The 21,836-nt window shown below is 35.6% G+C and overlaps 1 protein-coding gene across 2 annotated transcripts; it reads right to left on the bottom strand.

The window, feature by feature from the left end:
* Positions 1 to 904: 904 nt before the first annotated feature.
* SPDL1 (spindle apparatus coiled-coil protein 1) lies at positions 905 to 18,041 on the bottom strand. Of its 2 annotated transcripts, XM_027841820.1 has the most exons (12): positions 17,955 to 18,041; positions 15,249 to 15,427; positions 13,252 to 13,428; positions 11,447 to 11,641; positions 9,094 to 9,243; positions 8,905 to 9,003; positions 8,705 to 8,815; positions 7,325 to 7,465; positions 6,866 to 6,969; positions 6,054 to 6,241; positions 4,482 to 4,815; positions 905 to 1,739 (listed from the first exon to the last, which is right to left on the bottom strand). In XM_027841820.1, the coding sequence occupies exons 2-12, from the start codon at positions 15,405 to 15,407 to the stop codon at positions 1,592 to 1,594; spliced, it is 1,806 nt and encodes a 601-aa protein (XP_027697621.1). In that variant the 5' UTR covers positions 15,408 to 15,427; positions 17,955 to 18,041; the 3' UTR covers positions 905 to 1,591. The 2 variants fall into 2 exon arrangements, with proteins under 2 accessions (XP_027697621.1, XP_027697620.1); XM_027841819.1 differs by lacking the exon at positions 905 to 1,739 and having other exon boundaries at positions 4,277 to 4,815.
* Positions 18,042 to 21,836: the final 3,795 nt, after the last annotated feature.

Genomic DNA, 21,836 nt, shown 5'->3' on the forward strand with positions numbered 1-21,836 from the left:
CAATATAAAATCCCGCTTATTTAAGGCTCTTCATAATGCAGACCTTCCTACCTTTCCATTCTTCTTTCACCTTACTCCTCAACACATACTCTTTGATCTCGTTGATACTGGCCTTCCTGCTCCTCACACAGGACACTCTATCTTAGGGGCTTAATAAATGCTTGTTAATTTGACTGGACTTGCCCCAGTAAAGGAGACTGAGGAGAGGTCAGGAAGACCAAGAGAGCATTGTCATGAAAACCCTATGAGGAAAGATTAGCCAAGACAACAGAGTAATCAAGAGGTCAAAAAGGAAGGTTGATAAAAAGGTACTTATATAAGGAAATTTTGAGGGTCATTCTAATTCAAAGATTCTGTGATTCTATCAAGGAACCTTCAAAGCCACCATAAGCCCAGTCAGAAGTGATTTGTCCTCCTACACTCTCACAGTATTTTGAATCTCTCATATACAGTTCTCATGCACTACTTTATTTACATGGTTTAATTCTCCTCATAAATCATAACCTTCTTTATAAACTACTCACCTTACCTTTTTACCCCACCTCAATGCCTATCATAGTGCTTTGCACATAATGGACACTGTTTATTAATTAAAATGACTTAATGAAATCTAAAGGTCTTGACAATTAATGAGCTTCTCAGGTTATAAAGTATCTTTCATCCTCAAAATCCTTTATATACTCAGATGAACATTTCTCGTTTGTCAAATGAGAGGTTGAGAGTGAGGAAAAAGTAGTCATTGTTACATGGTGAATTTTAGTTGGTAGTTTATCTAAATAGGGTGACTTCCAAAAAAAAGCACACACATAAAAATAAGTTGCACACTAGAACAATAATTTCATAAGTTTTTTTTAATTTAGTAAAATCAGAATCATAATATCAGGTAATACAAAAATTCCTTGATTTTTTTTTACATCATTAATACCTACCCCATACTGTTTAAAAAGGAAGGAAATAAAAAATTTCCCCACATATCTGCATACTTTACAAATTTCAAAAGCATCTATTTGAAATGCATTTGAAAAATATAATGTATACACAAGTGAATTTAAAACACAAGTTACTGCAAAAATGGAAATTACTTCCTTTACAAAAGGTTCCCATCTTTCAGCATGTTGCCCACACTAATTTCACAAACAAAAAAAAGCCTTCATTTTTCTTTTCTAATATACCTAAAGTATCCTTTAACTTCAATAAAAAAATACACAAAACTGGAACCATATATATGTGCATTCATTAATACTTTCAGTTACTATGGCAGCTTAAGTTATAACAATTACAACAAGCCTTTGAAGTACTGAGTATCCCAAAGTTTTAGTGCAATTTTAAGTTACTAAACCTTGAAACATCATTAAAACTTTTGGGATACCTAGAATTACTTATGGAATTAGTAGTGTCAAAGTCTAAATGCCAAAAGTAATTATGGACTATTCTGTCACAGAAATAAAAATGAAGTAATGGTACAATGAGTCATATTTCCATCCACAAATTGAAGCTCATCAGAAATATTCTTACAATTGAAGGTAGTGCTCACCAGCCTTTTTTGGGGGGTGATTGCAAATTGTACTTTATTATTACTAAGCAAACAGTTTTATTGTTGAGGGCACTGTGTCTGAGTTGGTTTGGAAGACACATAAAGGGTAGTGTATGTTTTCTTAAAAGTTTTTCTCTCAGGTTTGCTTGGAGTTTCTTTCCCCTCTTTAGCTTCTGTTTGGAGCTTCGATTCAGCAACTAATAACCTACAGGTAGCAAAGCAACCACTCTAAATTCCAATTACTTATGAAAAGACAGTTTGAAATAAAAATTCTACTGTAAAGAACTGAAGTGACTCAGCCAAACTATATCCCCTCACAAATAAAAAACAAAGAGTATTCTCAGATCATTAAAAAGGTCTAGTCATTGTTTTACTTAGGGGAACATTTTTACACTTACAACTTTTCATTTAAAAGGTTACTAGCTTTTTTATTTTAAATATTATCTTAGATTGAGAGCTGGAAGGGACCTCTTTAGAAGTTATTTAGTTCAATCAACTAGTTCTACAGATGAAAAAAGGAGGTTCTAACAGGTCAAGTGATTTATCTAAGGTCACAAAATCATTAAGTAGCAGAGTCAGGATTCAAACCTAGGTCCTCGATTTCAAATCCAGAATTATTTCCTCTTTATAAATCAGTAATATACCAGCCACAAACAAGTCTAACAATCAGGCTGTAATCAGCACGCTGTGCAAAAGAGATTTAAATGCCTATTCACTAAACAAAAAAGACAAAAAAACAGCACTGACTATAGATACATAAACTTTTGACAATTATACACACATGCAAAGAAAGCTGTGACTAGTGGATTTTAGAATTTGTAGATTATAAACACCATTACCACCATGTTGATTCTTTTTAACAAGTTTGTCAATTTTATGAGTCAAGCGTGCAAGACAGGAAATATCAAATAAATCTGAATTTTATCTTGATTTAAAATGCATTGAAATTGCTTTAGTATCATATCATGTATATATGTAAGTATAATTATGCAGTTAAGTATAATAATCATTTCAAAAGACTAGAGAAAGTCCTAATTTGGCAAGTGGTCACAAAAAAAGGTAGTATTTTGGGATGTTTTTGTGAACTTGAAAAATGTTAGTGTGCTACATAAATATGCAGCCCATCTAACATTAAGTAGCTATTTGCTTAAAGAAATTTACCAAACCTGTAAAGGACTGACAAAAAAGCAATAAGGAAAAGCAGCAAAGATTGCATTATTCAATTCTAAGAGACTCCTACACAAACATACAGAAATCAAGCACTTATACAATGAAGCACAGACATAGAAAAGTTAAATATAATTTGATGACTTGACTTTAACAATATCTGCAAAATGAGGCCTCAGATATTGTTTCTTAAAATTCTGGCCTTGGAATTGCCAAAGTTACATATTATGTACCTTACAGGTAACATTGCCAGTAAAGCAACTTGTACATGCTTTGTGAAACATTCAGACAAAGGAATTAATATTAGAACACTTCATCTTGTAAATGCTGTAATAAGAGACATCTTAATATAAAAGTTACAACATTGAGATTACACAGATGTACAACAATGAAGAATTGGTCATGTGTTTCAAAATTGCTAAATTTAGGTCTTATTTTCTATCTTTTAACATTAAACTAATTTCACGGGCTAAATAAATAAATAAATAAATAACTTTAGATGTTTTGATCAAAGCCAAAGAGAGGATAATTTTTATCTTCTCTCCTACAGTGTTTGGATCCATTCTCCTCTACATTCAATGGACATTGAATAAATATTGCCTGCTGATTAAAAAAAGATTAAGGCTAAGTATATAAAGTAGCCTTACAAGGTGGAGTATCTTATTTCATTATTGTAAAATAACTTTCTCTTTGCTTTTCCCACTCATCCAGGACAGTAATACTTTAAAATTCCTGAATAGGCAACCCTGTCGCACCCCGAAGTCAACTCCACCATCTCCTCATTATCATATGCCTTTTCTCCCTTCTCTTCTCCTTCCATAGTCCCTTCTTCTTCTCTCAGTTTCCTTCCATTTGCCTTTCCTTTTTCTTCTGACTTACACCTTAGGCAGACTGTGGCATTCATACCCTAACTTCACCAAAGCTAAGACTATAGAAGTCAATAACCTCTGTTGGACACAAGTCCTTTCCACTAATTTGACACTTCTATTCTTCTCTACTCACAGACTCGATCATCCAAACTTTCTTAGTTTACTATTTTATCCTATCAACCCCTTCCACTAACTTGCTCTTCTTACTCACTTCTTTTCAGAAACTCCTTTATCCAAAGCCAATCTCTTTTTATCTCTTAAGGTAACTAGGCCCTCAAAAAGACATTTCTTTCAGACATGTCCTGTACCTTGGTAACACCCACATTTCATCATGTAGAGACTAAATGCTTTACAGGGATAAGTTTAAATGATAAAACTAAAATGGATTAGCTTTGATTGATAGAATCAAAATAAATATCTATCAAAGAATATTCTTGAAAGCTCTTAAGCTTCAAAAACTGACAACTTATTCAGGATCAAATCAAAGGTTAAAACAATTTTCTCCCAGATGAAGTTTCTTAGGACACGCTCTTTTAGAAAGAAGGCAAATGAAATTTCCCCTCATGACTACTACTGAACTAGGAAAAGTAGCATATTCATTCAAAGAACATGTTAGTAAATTTACTGTGATGTTTCTATTTTAAAGACAAAATAGTCTTGTTACATGAAAAAGGCAATTCTAAATCTGAGAGCAGAGCTCCACTGCTTATGCGTCCTTTCTATCTGAGATCATTTTAGTCTTTTTTAGAGTTTTGGGAAAATTGAAGGGAGGTAGGTGAAGCTGAAGGATCACACTGCATGCAATACTAAGAAAACAGACAAAGAAATGGAAAGCACAGGTCATGCAGCGAAAGAAAACAGATGAAGGTGCCTGCTCACTGCCTTGAGGAGACACTAGAGAGGTCACTGACCTGGAAGGATTAGCAGCGTTGTCATTTCTTTCAAGTAAAACTTTTGAGCTGGACGGAATGCCAATGATTTTCACACGCTTCTTTTCCTTCAGAGGTTGTTTATCCACAGGTGGAGTTTGGGAGAGAGAGAAAGTCACAGCTGAATTCCCAGAATTCTCTGACGGGATCTGGTTTTCTCCTCCTAGATTACTGGCAGAGGAGTTGGTCTTACTGTCAGAGGTTAAATTAGAAGGGTCTTCTAGGACAGTGCTAGCAGAAGTTTCATCTTTAGACAGAGGTACATCCAGGGGCAACTTCTCACACTTTCTTTTATGTACAGGTATTTCAACTGGTTCTGAGAAGAAAAATATTTCAAAGAGGTTAAAATAAAAATATTTTAAAAATACTAGATGCCACTGATGTTCATTTTTTTAATATTCTTCCTGTCAATGTATGTTTATTAAAATATATTGTGAGTTAAGCTCTGCGCTAGGCACTGGCGAGATACAAAGACAAGTATGACATAATTCCTACCCTCAAAGACTTACAGACATCACAATCAACCATTACAGAGGGCATAGTCTGAAACATACTTTACCATCTTGTTATTTTTTTTCATGGCTTCAAATTCTGAACTCTTAGATCTGTTCCAAGTGCTAACATTTGATAACTTTCTGGGTATGATGTAAACCTAGCTGCCAGTCAAGGAATACCACATCTTCAAATGATTAAAACCGAAGGATATCAAGAGGAGGAGAAAAGATGTATTCATGATAAGCATGAAGAGGAAGTCAGCTTTACCAGTGAAGAACTGTACAAAAGTGGCAAAAATGTATCAGAGATATGTATAGCTGAAAATATAAATAGGCCAGTCACAGAGTGAGAGTGAGGGATAACCAATAAACAGCCATATGTCACAAGTATCTACACAATGTCAAGAGATCATGAAGAAAGCTACCAGTATGTATACCTGGTGAGCTGCCTGTTATGGTTACAGGCAGAACAAAGAAGTTGACATCAGAAGAAAGAGCTATTTTGTTTTTAAATGCATATCCAATCTGTGTGAACTTGAGAAGTGATATAGCACAGCTTTTTAAAGGAAAATGTTTTTGAAAATAATGAAAATCTCTGGAAAAATCTCAATATAATTTAAAGATTTAGAGAAGTAGAATTATTCCCAAGCTCCTTGGCTACAGATTTTTTTTTTTAACAAATACCACATACCACTATACCATAAATTCATCATCAAGAAATTCAAAGAAAATCATTAAGTGATTTAATCACTACATGATTAAGTGCATCAAGATGCAATGGCAAGGGCGTGGTCTAAAATGAACCTAATTTAAAGTATAATCATATAGGGAGACTATATTAAAAGAAATAAAAAAATGTAAAGACATTAAAATGAGTACCTTCTGATCAGAGTCTTTACATAACTATATCAACTGTACGTAGCCTAATTTGTGTAAAAATGTTCATATAGTCATTAGTAGGGCTACAGATGAAGATCAGTATTTTCAAGTCTACTCAGTTTATACATTTTCTTTTAAATTATATGACTTAAAAAACAAACAAAAAAATTATATGACTTACCTTCAGGTTCATATTTCATTTTCAGTTCATCTAGTTTAACTCTTAGGTTCATATTTTCACTTTGGAAAAGCTGGAGATGCCTTTCATTTGCAAAAAGCTTTCTCTCTACCTCCAAAACCCGCTGGCTCTCATATAATGCCTTCATCCGCTGTAAGGATAGTTCATCTCTAACCTTTTCAATCTCTTTGCTATGGGAAAAAAATTACTAATTGCTGTTAAAACAAGTTAATGTTTTTTAAGGAATGTATCTAATGTTTTAAAATAACAAAGGTTACATAGCATCAAATTATGTGTCACTAAAAAAATTAGTTTACTTCAACTCCTCATTAAAACAGCTGTTACTTTTGTACAGGGTACTTAATAAAGTATCATTAGAAGTCAAATAGACTCAAATTGTAATAGTCCTCACGAAAATTTCTCAGTTAAGAAACACTGCTTACAATCAAAACAGGGATCAGAGAAGGGGAGGACACAGTGTGCCATATCTATTTTTACTGTGTGAATTCTTTGAAGTTTAGAATGAAGGAAGCAATTTTACACTTTGGAAAACATAAAAAAAATTAGAAAGATTTTTTAATATTCTATCCATGAAAATTAAAGCATATTTCATTGTGACATAAATTTATAAAACTGAATGTAAAGAACTAAAACCATTATTTTGATCAAATTAGTATTTGTTTTTTTTTACAACTTTCATTCTTAATTTTGAGCTGTCAACATCAGAAAAAAAAACTGCATTGAAATACACTGCATAGAAACAAATGAAAAAAAAAAAGTTATTTCTCTATATCCTACCTATCTCTAATACTTACTTTGAGTTTTCAAGCTTCATTTGAAGTAAATCAATGTAATATGTATTATCTTCAGAAGTGCACGAGCTATTAGAGGGCTTAGATTCCATGTTTTCGTATAAATTCTGAAGAAAAGAATCACACTCATCACAAAATATACAACAAATAATGTGCAATATTGACTTCTAAAATTGGATAGAAATATGTTTCTAAAATTGGATAGAAATATGTTTAAGAGATTTTGAATTTTTTTTCCTTCATGGTACCCAAACATGGAAAACTTAGAGGTGGAAAAGAACCTGAATAATTTTTAAAAATGAATTAATTTCATCTGATGACTAAAATGTTATCATAGAATTAATGCAAATACTTAGTTGAAACCATATGAAAATATTCCAAGCCAATAAAGTTATATCTAAAAGATCAAAATGTTCAACATTTTTTAGCTATAGAAAACTATTAAAAAGGTGTTATACATACCTTAAATTTCTCTAGCTGCTTTATTTTCACTAAAAGATTTTCTACTTCACCATTCTTCTGCTCTAACATAGCCTGTAAGCGTTCCAGCTGCTCAAATTCTGTTTGTGACCCTTTCATCTGTAGCAGTGTGGCAATTTGTAACTAGAAAAATGAAATAGTCTTCATAAGCTAAACAAAAAAAAAACCAACCCCAGAAAACAGAATTGGATAACCAAGACTTATTGGTACACATATTTGTTCTAATGGCATTGCTTCAATTCATTTTTAAAATGAATACAGTAGTATACCCTATATTTGTGGTTTAATATGAAATATATCTGCCAATATCTTTTATTTTAAAATATGCATAAAAGACAAAAATCATATTTAAAGTGAAAAGGAAAACAGAGATCAAAAGAATTCAAAATATTTTCATGTCAATCTGCTGTTTTGCTATTTTTTAAGCAAATAAGGCTTTCTAATGACTTAAGAAATTTTTAAAATTTCAATTAAAAGTGAGCTATCACATAGAAACTATGTTATTCTATCAAAAAAAATTTTTTTAAAGCATCCATGAGATCTGAGCAACCCAAGACATAATGTGGGTTGCTTTAGGTTGGTAAGAATATCTACTTCTCCCTCTACAACTTCTTACCTACTACCTTCCCCCTGTTCCTACTCTCCCTCTTCTGCCCCAGCAGCCAGTACTATTTTAAGGAAGAAGAGTTTCGAGAATCACTGATCAACAGGTAGGGATGATGAGATCCCTGACCGTGAACAGGATCAAGGCATCTCAGGCTGTTTGAAGATTACATACCTGCAGACTGCCATCCATCTAATCATAAGTCTTTTAGCTTAACACCTGTAATTTGATTTATCATAAATACTTAAGTGCCATGAAGACTTGTACCATACACAACTGCATGCTGCATCATAGATGATTTATATATGTGTGTGTGTGTATGTGAGTGTGTATGTATGTATGTATGTCTACCTACTTGTTCCTACTACTATCTTGATCTCACTGGGAGGGTTACACCAAGAAGAGATGTGTTCTTGACCCTAAAGTGGAGCTATTCATATCAGTTAGTTTCAAGAGAGCTGTACATATTATAAATGAAGAACAATAGTGGCTAAACAGACTTTTGCTAACTGGCTTTAGGAGTTCAACAACCATAGATAACATTGTTTCAAATGTGTTAAAACTTTGGAATGCTACCCATTTAAAAGCTGGAGATTTCCTGAATGGGGGGGGAGAATGAGAGGGAAGAGGTGTGATGTACGTCTTCTATATGATGACCTGCAGTTTTTGGCTTTTTCTTGAGAGAATATATTTGTTTAAATTTCTCTACATTAGTACCACACACAATTACAAATAAATACTTGACGATTATCCCACACCTTCATTCTTTGCATCTGTTCTCTATTAAATGAGTGTTGTTTTTGAAGAGATTGATACTTGACTTTCATACTGATCAACTGTCGTTCCATTTCCGCCCTTCGATCTTCCACCTGGAAAACATCACTTTTTAAATACTTTCTTGAGTAGTAGAAAAGATGTAGTGCTCCACTGGTTAACTCATTATTCAAATTTTAAGTACCTCTGCAAACAAAGAGTTGCCTTTACTGTTGGGGTCCAAGGCCTGCTGCAATGCATGGTCCAACTGGGTTTGTAGATCCTGATTAGTTACACGAGCTTTCTAAATTAAAGAAGAAAACCTAAATAATATTTGTAAATTCAAAAACCAACCAAAGGCTAGAGAAAAAGGAGATCAGTGAAAATATAATACCTCTAATGCATTAAAGTAAGAAACAACTTCTTTCTCTCTGTCTTCTTTTTCCCCTTGAAGGCATTCTAGTTGGTGCTGTAAATTGTTATTAATAAGTTCTAATTGTTCTTGTCTGTACTGCAGCTCATTCATTCTTTCTTCAAGACTGGCCTGTTCAAAATAGAAAAAAAAAAACCAAACTTAAAAAACTACTTTCATAAAGAACTTTTCAGTTAGCTACTCTTCAGGTTATCCCAGTAACATTTCTTAAAAAAAAAAAAAAATTTTTAAAATCAAACATGCGGGGCTACGAGGGACTGTGGATAGACCAATAGGCTCAGATCCATGAAGACCACAGTTCCAATAGTACTTCAGACACTTAAGAGCTCTGTGACCCTGAATAAGTCACTTAATCTCTCCCAGCTTCAGTTTCCTCATCCATAAAATAAAGGAATTGGACTCAATGGCCTCTAGAAGGTTTCTTCCACTGTTAAACTGATGATCCTATGAAAAGGTAAAAAGGAAAATGTACAAAGTATGGGACCAAAAGCAGCTTAATTTCCTGGCTGGGAACCAACGGTAGGTCCTAAAGGCCTTCTCTCTGAGAATTTGCTTTTCCTTTGTGATTCCTTTTACTATTGTATCAGAGTCAGTCTAACACTCCAATCCCCCACCCCTCCTCAATTGGACCTTCCCTTCTGACAAAGGATAATTAGGCAATAACATCTGATATAATGGCAATTTAATACAATCTATTGTCTTAGATACCACTTAGATATCTCAGCCACTGTTGTTGGGTGGTATTATTTCTTTGTTCTTCAGCACTGTCAGTTACTCAGATTACAAATTTTTTTATAGATCCTTTCATTTACACATTACTGTAGTCACTGTGTTCCAGGTTCTCTTGGTTCTACCCTAGCATTTGTCATCTTTCCTGATTTTCTGGGTATAAGGTGAAACCTCACAGCTATTTTAATTTACATTTCTATTACAGTGGTGATTTGGAGTATGTTTCAAAATAGTCATTTGTATTTTTCAATTTTCTTTTAAAACTGTTTGTTCATAACCTTTGACTACTTATCTATTTGGGATTGGTTCCAAGTATTAATAGATTTTTGTCAATCCTCAATATATTAGCTATCAGAATTTTATCAATGATATAAGATAAAAATATTTTTCCTCACTCTAATTTTTTTCAATCTTTGCAAATGATTTGCACAAAAGCAGTTTAATTTTATGCAGTCAAAAATCATTTATTTTTTATGATCGCCTTTCTCTTGTTTAATAATTTTCCCCTTAGTTTTAGGAGTGTGGAATATATCAAACCTGGCTGATGTGGGTTGTTTTGGAGTACCTTATTTTCTTTTTTTTTTTAAATAGGAGATGGCTTACTGAGAAGAAGTAAAGGGGGAAAGATGGGTTCAGAAATGAAAGTGATGTTTAAAAAATGGAAAAACAATAAAATTTAAAAATTTTTCAGAGAATTAAAAAAAGAATTCTCCCTCTAACAAAAAGCATGAAGGGTACTGGATCTTATTATTTACTTTTGCTGTGAGACGTTTTATTTTAGTTTATGTACTCATTTTAGTATAAGATGTTGGTCTAAACTTCATGTCTATCTAAGTCCTTTCAACTTTCCCCAGAAGATGTACCAAGTAGTTTTGATGATGGCTACTTTACAATACAATTTGAGGCCTGGTAATATTATCCCTCCTTTATTTATGCTTTTTCTCAATATTATACTTAAGATTTTAGGCCTTTTGTTTTAGATGAATTTTATTCTGTCTAGTTCTATAAGTTAATTTAAGCAGCAAAGTCATTTTTATATTAGCACAACCCCAACCATGAGTAATGAATCTCTCTCCAATTACTGAAGTCTCTCTTTATTTCTGAAAAGTATTTTATAGCTGTAGTTACATAAATCTTGCACATGTGTTGGTAGGTTAATTCACAGACATTTTATGCATTTTGTCTGCCTGAAAACTTAGGTTTCCTGCTGGTAATCAAATCACAGGATAGGATTGTAGGAATGCAAACTTTATGTATAACAATTTTGAATTTCAACACTGTTTTAGACTTGAAATACGACTCTAATCTTTGTTATAACATTCACCATCTACCAGTATTAAATAACTGTATTTCATGAGGCACTAGCCACTATAGCATAAGCATCACATTAAACTTAAAATTAAAATATGCCCTAGGTCTCTAAAAAGATGATTCAGCATTTTCTAACGAGATTAATAAAAGTTAGATCAATAACCATTTCGTCTTGAAAGTTAGCTCATTTACTTTAAGAGACAGAAAAGAACTATCATACTATAAAAGACAACTCAAACAAAGAATCAGGAAATTGTATGCTATAAATCCATACCTTTACACTTTCCAACTCAGTTATCTCAATTTGAAGATTCAGCATTTCTGAAGACATGGTTTCTTGTACACGCTCAGACATTATCCGCAATTCCTCTGATTTAGCAGACAAGATTTCTTTCTGATGTTCTACTTTGTGTTTCAATTGTTTTTCACTTAGTCGGGCTTCATCTAACTCAGCTTTCAACTTTTCCAGCTTAAAAAAAAAATACAATTGATATAAAAAGTAACCAAGTCACTATAGGTAATTGTGGGAATTTGTAGTTGGGAAAAGTATTATATTTAGATAACTAAAGGTTAATGTAATAATTTTGGAATGAAACCCATCCAAAATATATCACAGAACTGCAAGTTTTAGTGAACAGAATATATTGGACATAATTTAACATTTTTTAAATTTAATTTTGTTTTCAATTAACAAAAATCTATTTTCTCTCCCTCCTACCTCTCCCAATTGTGTGTGTGTGGGGGGGGGGGGAACTGTGGTATCAAATATGCACAGTCAAACTAAACAAATTTCCACACTGGCCATGCCCAAAAAAACTTGTCTCATTCTAAACCCTGAGTTCACCACTTCCATGAAGAGGTAAACAGCACAATCCATCATGAGTCCTCTGGAATCATGTTTGGTCAATGAGTTGGTAAGAGTTCTCAGGTCTTTCAAAGTAGTTTGTCTTTATAGTGTTATGATACAAATTGTTCCCCTGGTTCTGCCCATTTCACTCTGTACCAGTTCATACAAGTCTTTCTAGGATTCTCTGAAACTGTCCCCTTCATTCCATCACATTTATATAGCATAATATGTTCAGCCACTCCCCACCTGAGGGATACCCCTTTTGTTTACAGTTCTTTAACACTACAAAAAAAGCTCCTATAAATATTTTTTACATATAGGTCTTTATTCTATTTACTCGATGTCTTTGGGGTATAGTCTAATAGAGGTATTCACTGGGTCAAAGGGTATGTACAGTTTCGTGACATTTTGGATACTAACAACCATGCAAAAGACTGCCCGAGATGACTACATGAGAAACACAAATAAAAATAACTCTTAAGGTTTCACTTCACATCCAGCAAACTTGAAATGATAAAAAATGGAAACAAGTCAATGTTAGACGAGGTATGGAAAGACAGGTACACTAACACTAACAGTGGAGATGCAAATTGGTCCAACCATTCTGGAAAGGATTTTGGAATTATGTTAAAAAGGGTGAAAACGTCCATAGAGGTCCACAACTGAAAGGTCCCATGCAAACCAAAACATTCATAAGCAGCACTTCTTATGGGAACAAAAAACTGTAAGCAAAATAGATGTCCTTCAACTGGAGAAGAGCAAAACAAATTGTGGCACATGAATAATGGGACATTACTGCACCATAAGAAATACGAAAAATTCAGTTTGAGACATATGACCTGATGCAAAGTGAAGTTAGAAACAGGAAAATAACATACATAAGAACTTCAACAAAAATGGAAAGAACCTAAAAAAAAAAAAAAGAAACTGAACATCATTTAATTATAATGACCAAAGCTGGCCTCCAGACAAGGATGAGAGAATGTACCTCTTGTACCTCCCTTCCTTCTTTGCACAGAGGTATGGGACAATAGGTGTGGAACATTGCATATACTGTCACAGTCAGCTGATGTGTTGATTAGTTTTGCTGAGGAGCTTTTTTTTTCCTTTCTCTATTCTTGTTACAAGGAAGGTATGGCTGGATGCAAATGGGAAGAGAGAGGGATAAACTTGGAAATGAATGTGATATAACAAGATACAAATAAAAGTTTGAAAAAAATGACAATTCAAACCTTGTTTTTAAGTTCGTTCACTTCCTGCCCATGGCTCCTTGATAGCTGTTCTTCTAATTTATCCAGCTGCAATTTTTGCTGCTGTCTAATGGCATCACATTCAGAGTTCAAACTTTCCAACATGCGATTTTTAAGTTCAACTTCTCGCTGAAGAGTAAATTTTTCTTGTTCATAACTCTAGGGAAAGATTCAATTACAATACAAATGTAGTAAAACTAATTTAGCTTGCTATTACATAGATATATTTCTTACCTACCACTGCTCTGTAATTGGAAAACCAATTAGGATACAGTTTTGTGTAGTAGAAATTGGACCTGGGTTCAAATTCTGGCTCTGCTACAAATTACTTGCTATGCCTCAATTTCCTCATCTGTGGGCTAAAAATGATATCTGCATTATTTACCTCACTAGAACTGCTTTAAGAATGGAATATTATGTATGTTAAGTGCTGTGTAAGTTGTAAAGCTCTATAGAAGATTAGGTTACTATAATAACAGGTGAGGTATGAGTCTGTGAGAACCTAGATAAGGTTAGTGACAATAAGAATAGAAAAAGGGGGTAACAAAAGTGTTTTGCAAAAAAAAAAAAAAAAATCATCAAGAAAAAATGTCAGTGACTGAAAGATGGTTGTATCGCTGACTCAATAAGAAATACAGGAAAAATAATCAATTTAGATCTGGAAAGGCAAATGAATTTAATTTTGGACCTCTCAAATTCAACTCATGGAATGTGAGAGGTGAGAGTTGAGAATTGTAAAGGTTCTCAGTAATCACTCAATGTAATGTCTTTTCTTCCTAATGAAAGCCAGGGAAAACCTACCTGGGGTTACACATTAAGTTAACTAAAATTAGGTCTCCTATCTAAACTGGGTAAATAAGAAGTCATGTTCTAAGACATTCAAAATGTAAGAGAGGGCAAAAGGACTGGGCTAAAGATTTGAGAGGCAGTATGACTTGGAGGGTCAGCCACAGTCATGGAGACCCGGATTTAAGAGCCATCTCTCACATTACTGGTTTCACAATAGGCAGGCAAGTCACTTAACCTTTCAGTACCCCAAGCAACTCTAACTCTCTCAGTGATACAGCAACTACTAATCAGCATCCCTAGAGAGAGTTTTCTATGGTGATTACCTACAATAAAAACAAAAACAAAACCCACAGGACCAGTATTCTACCCCACCCCTACAAAAAAAAAAAATTTGATTGGCATGAGCACAGAAAGAAAAGTAGACCAAGCTGTAAGAAAGTGCCTGGTTAATGAGAAAACTGTAGAAATAGAACAGCACAGGGTCAAGGACCTAATTTTGGTAAATACTAACAGGGAGAGATTGAAAAAAAGAATAGGAAATCAGGAAAGATCTTGTCTTAATTCCCATTTTTCACTTCACTCACTTGTATACTTATCTCTTCTTTATGCCTGGATTAATTTCCCAAATGCCAGGGATAAAGGTAGTCCCCCTCCTTTAAAAAAGAATAAACCTCAGTAAATGCTATCCATATAAATGACTAAAAATAATGGGGTTATTTAAATAATTTAAATATAATATTTAATATTTAATAAATATACTAAATAATTTAACCAAATTGAATTTTGTAACATAAGAAACCAAACTGCACGTGTAAAAGACTCTAAATCTGATTCTTCCTACCAACCTAAGTACAGGCACTTTTCTTTCTTTCTTTTTTTTTCCTTGAGGTAATCGGGGTTAAGTGACTTGCCCAGGGTCACACAGCTAGTAACTGTCAAGTGTCTGAGGTTGCATTTGAACTCAGGTCCTCCTAAATCCACAGTTGGTGATCTATCCACTGCACCACCTAGCTGCCCCCATGCAGGCACTTTTCAAAGCTCATTTTTAACTTTGCCGTTCTGTCACTGAGTTTTCCTAAGTGGAATGATTCCATCATAAAGACGAAATTAAACCAATTTCACTACTAGGAAATAAAATTTTCCCCAGCAAAAGTCTTCCCTGTAAATCTAGTCCAAATAAAGAATCCTACCTCTGTTATGGTCATTATTTCACTTCTCATTTTATCCAATTGGTTCTGCAGCTCACTTTGGCTCTCCAATAGCAGTAAACCATACTGTGCTGCTTTCATTCGTTCCTCTTCAGCCTCTTTCAGCTGCCGACGAAGATTCAAAACTAACTCAGACTCCATTTTATTTCTCTGCTTTCAGTCTACGAGGAAAAAACAAACACAAAAAATTAGAGCTCATACAAAATTTAACAAAAAAATAAAAATAATGGCAATGTGAAATTATAGTTTCCTGAACTGTTAGTAATCAAATTTGTTTTCTTTATCCAAAAATTAGTTTTTATTACTTGTGATCTGAACTCAATTCCAAGCATAAAATTAGTTGAATCAACTTAAAATTGGTCTTTAAAAATTCAATAAGAAAAGCAGATTAGATGTTATTACCTTCATTAAGTAATATAATTAAAAAGGAAACAATGAAAATCAAAAAACTTTCATATTAAAATAGCGAGTTTGCTGCTTAATTTGAATAAAATTTACATTGCAACACAAGAAACCCTATGCTTTTAGTAGTTTCAAAATATAACAATGTTAACTTTCCAGATGCGTAAGTTTACCTCATTAAAAACAGAACCACTAGAGGTTAGATGCTTCCAAAAAAGATTTTATTACAAAGATGCATAAATAACCTATTTAGGGAATGGCAGCATTGCTCTTAGTCTAAATTTTCAAAAGATAAGGTTTAAGCTTACATTTTTATTTTTTAAATGTTCTTTTAACTTATACTCCGGGGTCTTTCACCTTTCAAATTTTATTCACTATCTTTTAAAAAGAACTGAACTCAGCTTTTGTTTTACAGCAGCAAAAGGTTCAGATCATCAAAGAAATTCCCCTTCCCTCCCCCCATTAACTTTTCTAGGTTTCAAGTTTGTAAATGCAGCTCTAAAATGTTAATTCTGAGGAATGGAAATGCAAATCCTATTGAAATACCATTAGAGACCTGGCTTCCAGCTAGATAGAAAATTGTCCAAGTGGGCTTAAGTCAAAAGTATTATTACAGTTTCAACTTTTCCCTCTCCATAGCCATAAATGAAATGCCAGTAACCCATTCTAACATGACATCAAAAGCCCCTATCTCCAGTTGATAATTTAGTATGTACCCATGCATTCTCACTAGGTCCTTCTTACAAAATGTGAACCTGGTTCTAGTTTCCATTCTGCTACTACTATGGTATGCTGTTAATCTTTCTAGGCCTCTATTTCTTCAGGTGTAAAATGTATATATACATTGGTCTAGATGACTTCTAAGATCTCTTCCAGTGCCTTTTTTTTTTCGGGGAGGGGGTAGAGGGATAGGAACATCAATGCCTGTGATTCAGGTGACATAGGAAACTTGTCGTGTGAAAATTTCTTCCACAGGGAGGCAATTCTTTTGTAACTTAAGTCGTAGAAAGTATGAAGGGGTTGAAGTGGGGACAGAGACTGCAAGGCTAAGTGACTTGTATTCACAATTAATGTGTACAGAAGCAGGCTCGAACCTGAGTTTCTGATGTTCCAGTCCAGCTTCAGTATTATCTACTACCCCCATACTGCCTTCTCATGTTAAGGATTCTAAATCTATTTTTACCAAGAGTCTACAGGAGGCATGGGGTGGGTGACTCAGTTTTTGGCATTCTTGAGGCTCCTTCAAGATTTAGTTTAACTAAACTTAAACTTTCCCCCATAGAAATCCTCTCTCCCCATATGAAATAGTAGCTCACAATTCTTTATTGATTGACACACAACAGTCCTGTGAGGAGGGTACTGAGGCTCCAGGGACCCAAAGAGGGCAAGAACCAATATTTCAGCAGGTTTCCAAACCGAGGAGGGGTCACACTTGTTCTGCATAGTCCCCCACATCGTGTGACCTTCTCTACTGGGATGTGAGCTCCCCAGAGCAGGGGTGTCTCCCTTTTCTATTTGTATCCACATCACCTAGAAATTGTTGGGAGTGTGGTGGGGGGGGGGGGGGGGCTGTTATTCCTTCTGGGATTGAGGTTAGAGTCGGTGAACTCCGTAGTTGTTCAGTTAGGTCCGACTCTTCATGACCCCATTTAGGATTTTCTCGGCAGAGATACTGGAGTGGTTTATCATTTATCATTTCCTTCTCCAGCTCATTTTACAGATGAGGAAACTGTGGCAAACAGGGTTAAGTGACTTGCCCAAGGTCACAGAGCCAGTACATGTCTAAGGCAGGATTTGAACCCAGGTCTTCGGGACTCCAGGCCTGGCGCTCTATCCATTGCACCACTTAGCTGCAGCTCCCCGAACCCGAAGATCTAGGGATTTTTTAAAAAATCAAAAACAAAAGAAAAGCTTTATCCACGTGACCCTTCCACCCCCACCCCCACTGGTGAATAAGGAAAACCTGGGTGTAAGTATCACTTGCGACACTGAACGACGGCTATTATTATCATCTATTACCCTGAGCCTCAGTTTCCTCATCTGTAAAGTGAAGGGGTGGAACCCGACGGCCTGGGAGGTTCTGACGTCTACGAGGTGACCGCCCCTTCCCAGTGCTCCCCCACTCACCCTCCCCTTAACCCCGACCCCTCCCCACACTCGCTTCTTCCTCCTCTCCCACTCCGAACTCCCCCATTCCTCTCATCACAGCACCCCCCTCCCCCCACCCCCAACAAAGAAGGGAGCTGTCCATTCTTCCCCGCCCCCCGCCCTGAGTCCCGGACTCACCAACCGGCTCCACAGAGGCACCGTTGGGACAGCGCCCAAGCTTATTTGAATTCAGCTCCCGGGATGACTCGCCTTTCTCGCGAGAACCTCGGCTGCTGGAAAAGGACACGGAGAATGCGCAAGCGCGATGGGACTCGAACGGCGTCCGGCTGAGCGAGAGGATGGGGACCATCTGCGCATGCGTCGCCGTCTCCCAGTTAAATATGCAAAGTGTGTCGGGTGCTATGCTAAGACCTGGATAAAAGCAAGCAATACAGTCCCTGCCTTCAAAAAAAAAAACTTATATTCCACAAGTATCTCCTCACTTGAGTCTATTTTCCACTCAGCCATCAAGGTGATCTTCCTAAAGTGCAGGTCTAACCATGTCATCTTAATCAGCTCCAGTGGCTCCCTCTTACCTCCAAAATCAGACATAAAGTCCTGTTTTTTACAATCCTTCGTAACCTGGCATTCTCCTAACTTTCCAGTCTTATTACACTTTTACATCCTACCCTGTATTCTGTGACCCCATGACACTGGCCTCCTTGCTGTTCCTCACACAAGACGCTCCATGTCCTGATTCTAGGAATTTCTCTGGCTGTCCCCCATGCACAGAATGGCCTTGTTCCTCATCTCTGCCTCCCAGCTGCCCTGGCTTCCTTCAAGTCCCAATTAAAATTCCACCTTTTACAGGAAGCCTTTCCCAATCCCTCTCAATTCTAGTACTTTCCCTTTGTGGATTGTTTCCAATTTATCCTGTTAATTTGTATATATATATATATATATATATTTGTATATATATCCTGCTTATTTGTATAGAGTTCTTGGCATGTTTCCCCCCCCCCTCTAGATTGTAAGTTCCTCAAGGACAGGGACTGTCTCTTATGTTTCTTTGTATCCCCAGTGGTTACCACAGTGCCTAGCACATAGTAGGTGTTCAACAAATGTTTATTGATAGAAGAACGGAAAGACAATGCATAAAGGGGAGCTGGAATGGGGAGACAGATGAAGGGATAGCATGCACATTCTTGCATTGTTTGGAGTTGGGGGCCAGAACTGATCCTGGATCCTGCTCACGTATCAGACCCAAGGGTGGTTCCTAGGGCAGAGTCTGAATTTCTGGTGAGGAGGAGATGGGAATGAAGGGCAGAGCAGAAGCCTTGAAATATAAATGTCAGTTTTATGATAACCTCATTCTCTACTTTTTCAATAGTGTTTGGATTAAGATGGTTCTGAGGGATGTATTCTGCTATTGTTCTCCTATGTTTAATATTCTATGGACTGTTGCAAAGATGGATAAAATAACTGCTTTGTGTTAACTGAATACAAGTATTGAAATGTAAGCTCATCTTCCATAGGTTCACTGAAAGTCCATTTGAACAATTTCAGTAGCATACAAGACAATGAGATGATATCATTGTGTTCCTACATTATTTTTATTTCTTTTGCTTGGTCTCTTATGTTTTGCAAGTTTTTTGTTACACAGAGCTTGGAGCTTATGTGTATTTCCAACAGCAACATCTATTAAAATATTTCTTAAATTGCTATGGAACAGTATTATTGTTTTGTTATTGTTATCATTTTGTTGTTTATGTTGATGTTATTCCTGCTACTTGGATAAAGTGGTGGGGCAGCTGCAGTTATCATGGCATTTTTGACCAAAACAGGCTTTTTGTCCTAGATAATGAAAGTAAAAGGTGCATTGATTCTGGCATGCAGTACATTTAGACAATATCGTAAGATAGGCGCTTTCTTTTTTTTTTTCCAACTATTGACAAAAAGGGTTTTATTTACCCATAGCAGGTAGATGTTCAACAAGTTTAGGCATTGAGGACACCTTAAATTGATTTAGTTGATCAGCCCGCTTGTCTGAGTTGCCTATTCTGATCCACTAACCAGACATCAGAGAATGCCTGGAGCTCCTTGTGGCTACTTTGTACTTCAGTGACCAGAAAGTGATGTCAACAGCTTGAGCCTTAGTCCTCTGAACCTTATAAATAGGCAGCACAAATGGAGGAAGTGGAAAGATTGGAACACAAATTAACTAAGGTTAACAACTCTCTTAAGGAGTAACTTAATCTGGGAGAATGTTGGGAAATGACAGCCCTCCAGGTTTGTGTGATCAGGCCCATGTGGGTGGGATGTGATATCTTTGCAGTTCATAGTGGATGCCTCCGTGTAAAAAGGAGACCATAAGCAAGAGCAGCACCAGGCTCATCAGGGCTACAGCAAAGATGAAGACACTTCCTGCATAGTCACTGATATTCATCACTTGTGAAGGGGAATTTTCTTCTATCACCACTCATTTCGGGTTCCCTGGCCCACCAAGCAAAACCTCCTTTCTACCTCCAGTAACCCATTAGCTAAGAGTCAGGGAGTTAGAGCAAAGATTAAAGTAGAAACTGAATCAAATGATGTTAAATATGAGAAAACACTATTTGTGATCATAGCAGCCACAACCCAGTTTATTTAAACAAGTTGATGAAAAACGGAAAAAGAAAAGACTGCTTTTTGGACACCATAATTTAAAGAAGTTTAACGGCTACAAAACAGTTTCCAAAATAAGGCCAAAGGAACCCAGAGAACTGCCTCAAGACAGCAAATACTTTATTTCCTTTGCAAGTAGAGATATATGACAGCTAAAGGCTCATTTGCAAAAATACCTAAGAGGATGACAGTAGACTATAAACAGTAGTACTTCATAAATAAACAGCAAAAAGCAGGTTGGGGGAAAAGTAGCCTGAAAACAAAGTTTAACAAGAATTACAATCAAGTTAGATCACTGAAAGAGCGTATGAGCCATAGAGAAAGCAACAAAAATAGATGTGAATTTGGGTAGATTAGCCAATTTTTTAATAGAATGATCTATTCTCAATGGCAATGATGATATTGCAATCTCTACATTTTGAATCAACATGTGTGGCTCTGTGAGCCAAATCTGATGAGAGTAAGGTTCAAACAATACTCATCTCCCTCCTTTCTTTCCCTCTATTGTAATAGGTCTTTGTGCCTCTTCATGTGATGTAATTTACCCTTTTCTGCCTCCTTTCCTCTTCTCCCAGTACAGTCTCTTTTCACCACTTAATTAGATTTTTTTATCATCACATCAAAGTCAACTTATACTCACATTCTCTGTTTATGTATATCCCTTCTAAATGTCATAATAAAAATACAGTTCTCAAGAGTTACAAGTATCATCTTCTCTTGGAGGGATGTAAACAGTTTGCCCTTATTGAATAACATGTTGTTGTTTTTTTTTTCTTTCCTGTTTACCTTTTTACGCTTCTCTTGAGTCTTGTATTTGAAGATCAAATTTTCTGTTGAGTTCTGGTCTTTTCATCAGGAAAGTTTGGAAGTCCCCTATTTCATTGAATGCCCGTCTCCTCACCTGAAAGATTATGCTTATTTTCGCTGGGTAGTTGATCCTTGGTTGTAATCCAAGCTTCTTTGCTTTACAGAATATCATATTCTAAGCCCTCCGATCTTTTAATGTAGAAGCTGCAAGGTCCCACATAATCTTGACTGTGATTCCATGATATTTAAATTGTTTCTTTCTGGCTGCCTGCAGTATTTTCTGCTTGATCTGATAATTGTGGAATTTGGCTACAATATTCCTTGGTGTTTTCAATTTGGGATCTCTTTCAGGAAGGGATTGGTGGGTTCTTTCGATGACTATTTTACCTTCTGGTTGTAGGACCTCAGGGCAATTTTCCTTGATGATTTCTTGAAAGATGCTGTCCAGACTCCTTTTTTGATCATAGGTTTCAGGTAGAACAATAGTTCTTAAATTATCTCTCTTGGATCTATTTTCCAGGGCAATTGTTTGTCCAATGAGGTATTTTATGTTTTCTTCTATTTTTTCATTATTTTCATTTTGTTTGACTGATTCTTGATGTCTCATAG

The sequence above is a fragment of the Vombatus ursinus genome, unplaced genomic scaffold (assembly GCF_900497805.2).
Source record: "Vombatus ursinus unplaced genomic scaffold, bare-nosed wombat genome assembly UNPS02014863.1, whole genome shotgun sequence".
Classification (NCBI taxonomy): Eukaryota; Metazoa; Chordata; class Mammalia; order Diprotodontia; family Vombatidae; genus Vombatus; species Vombatus ursinus.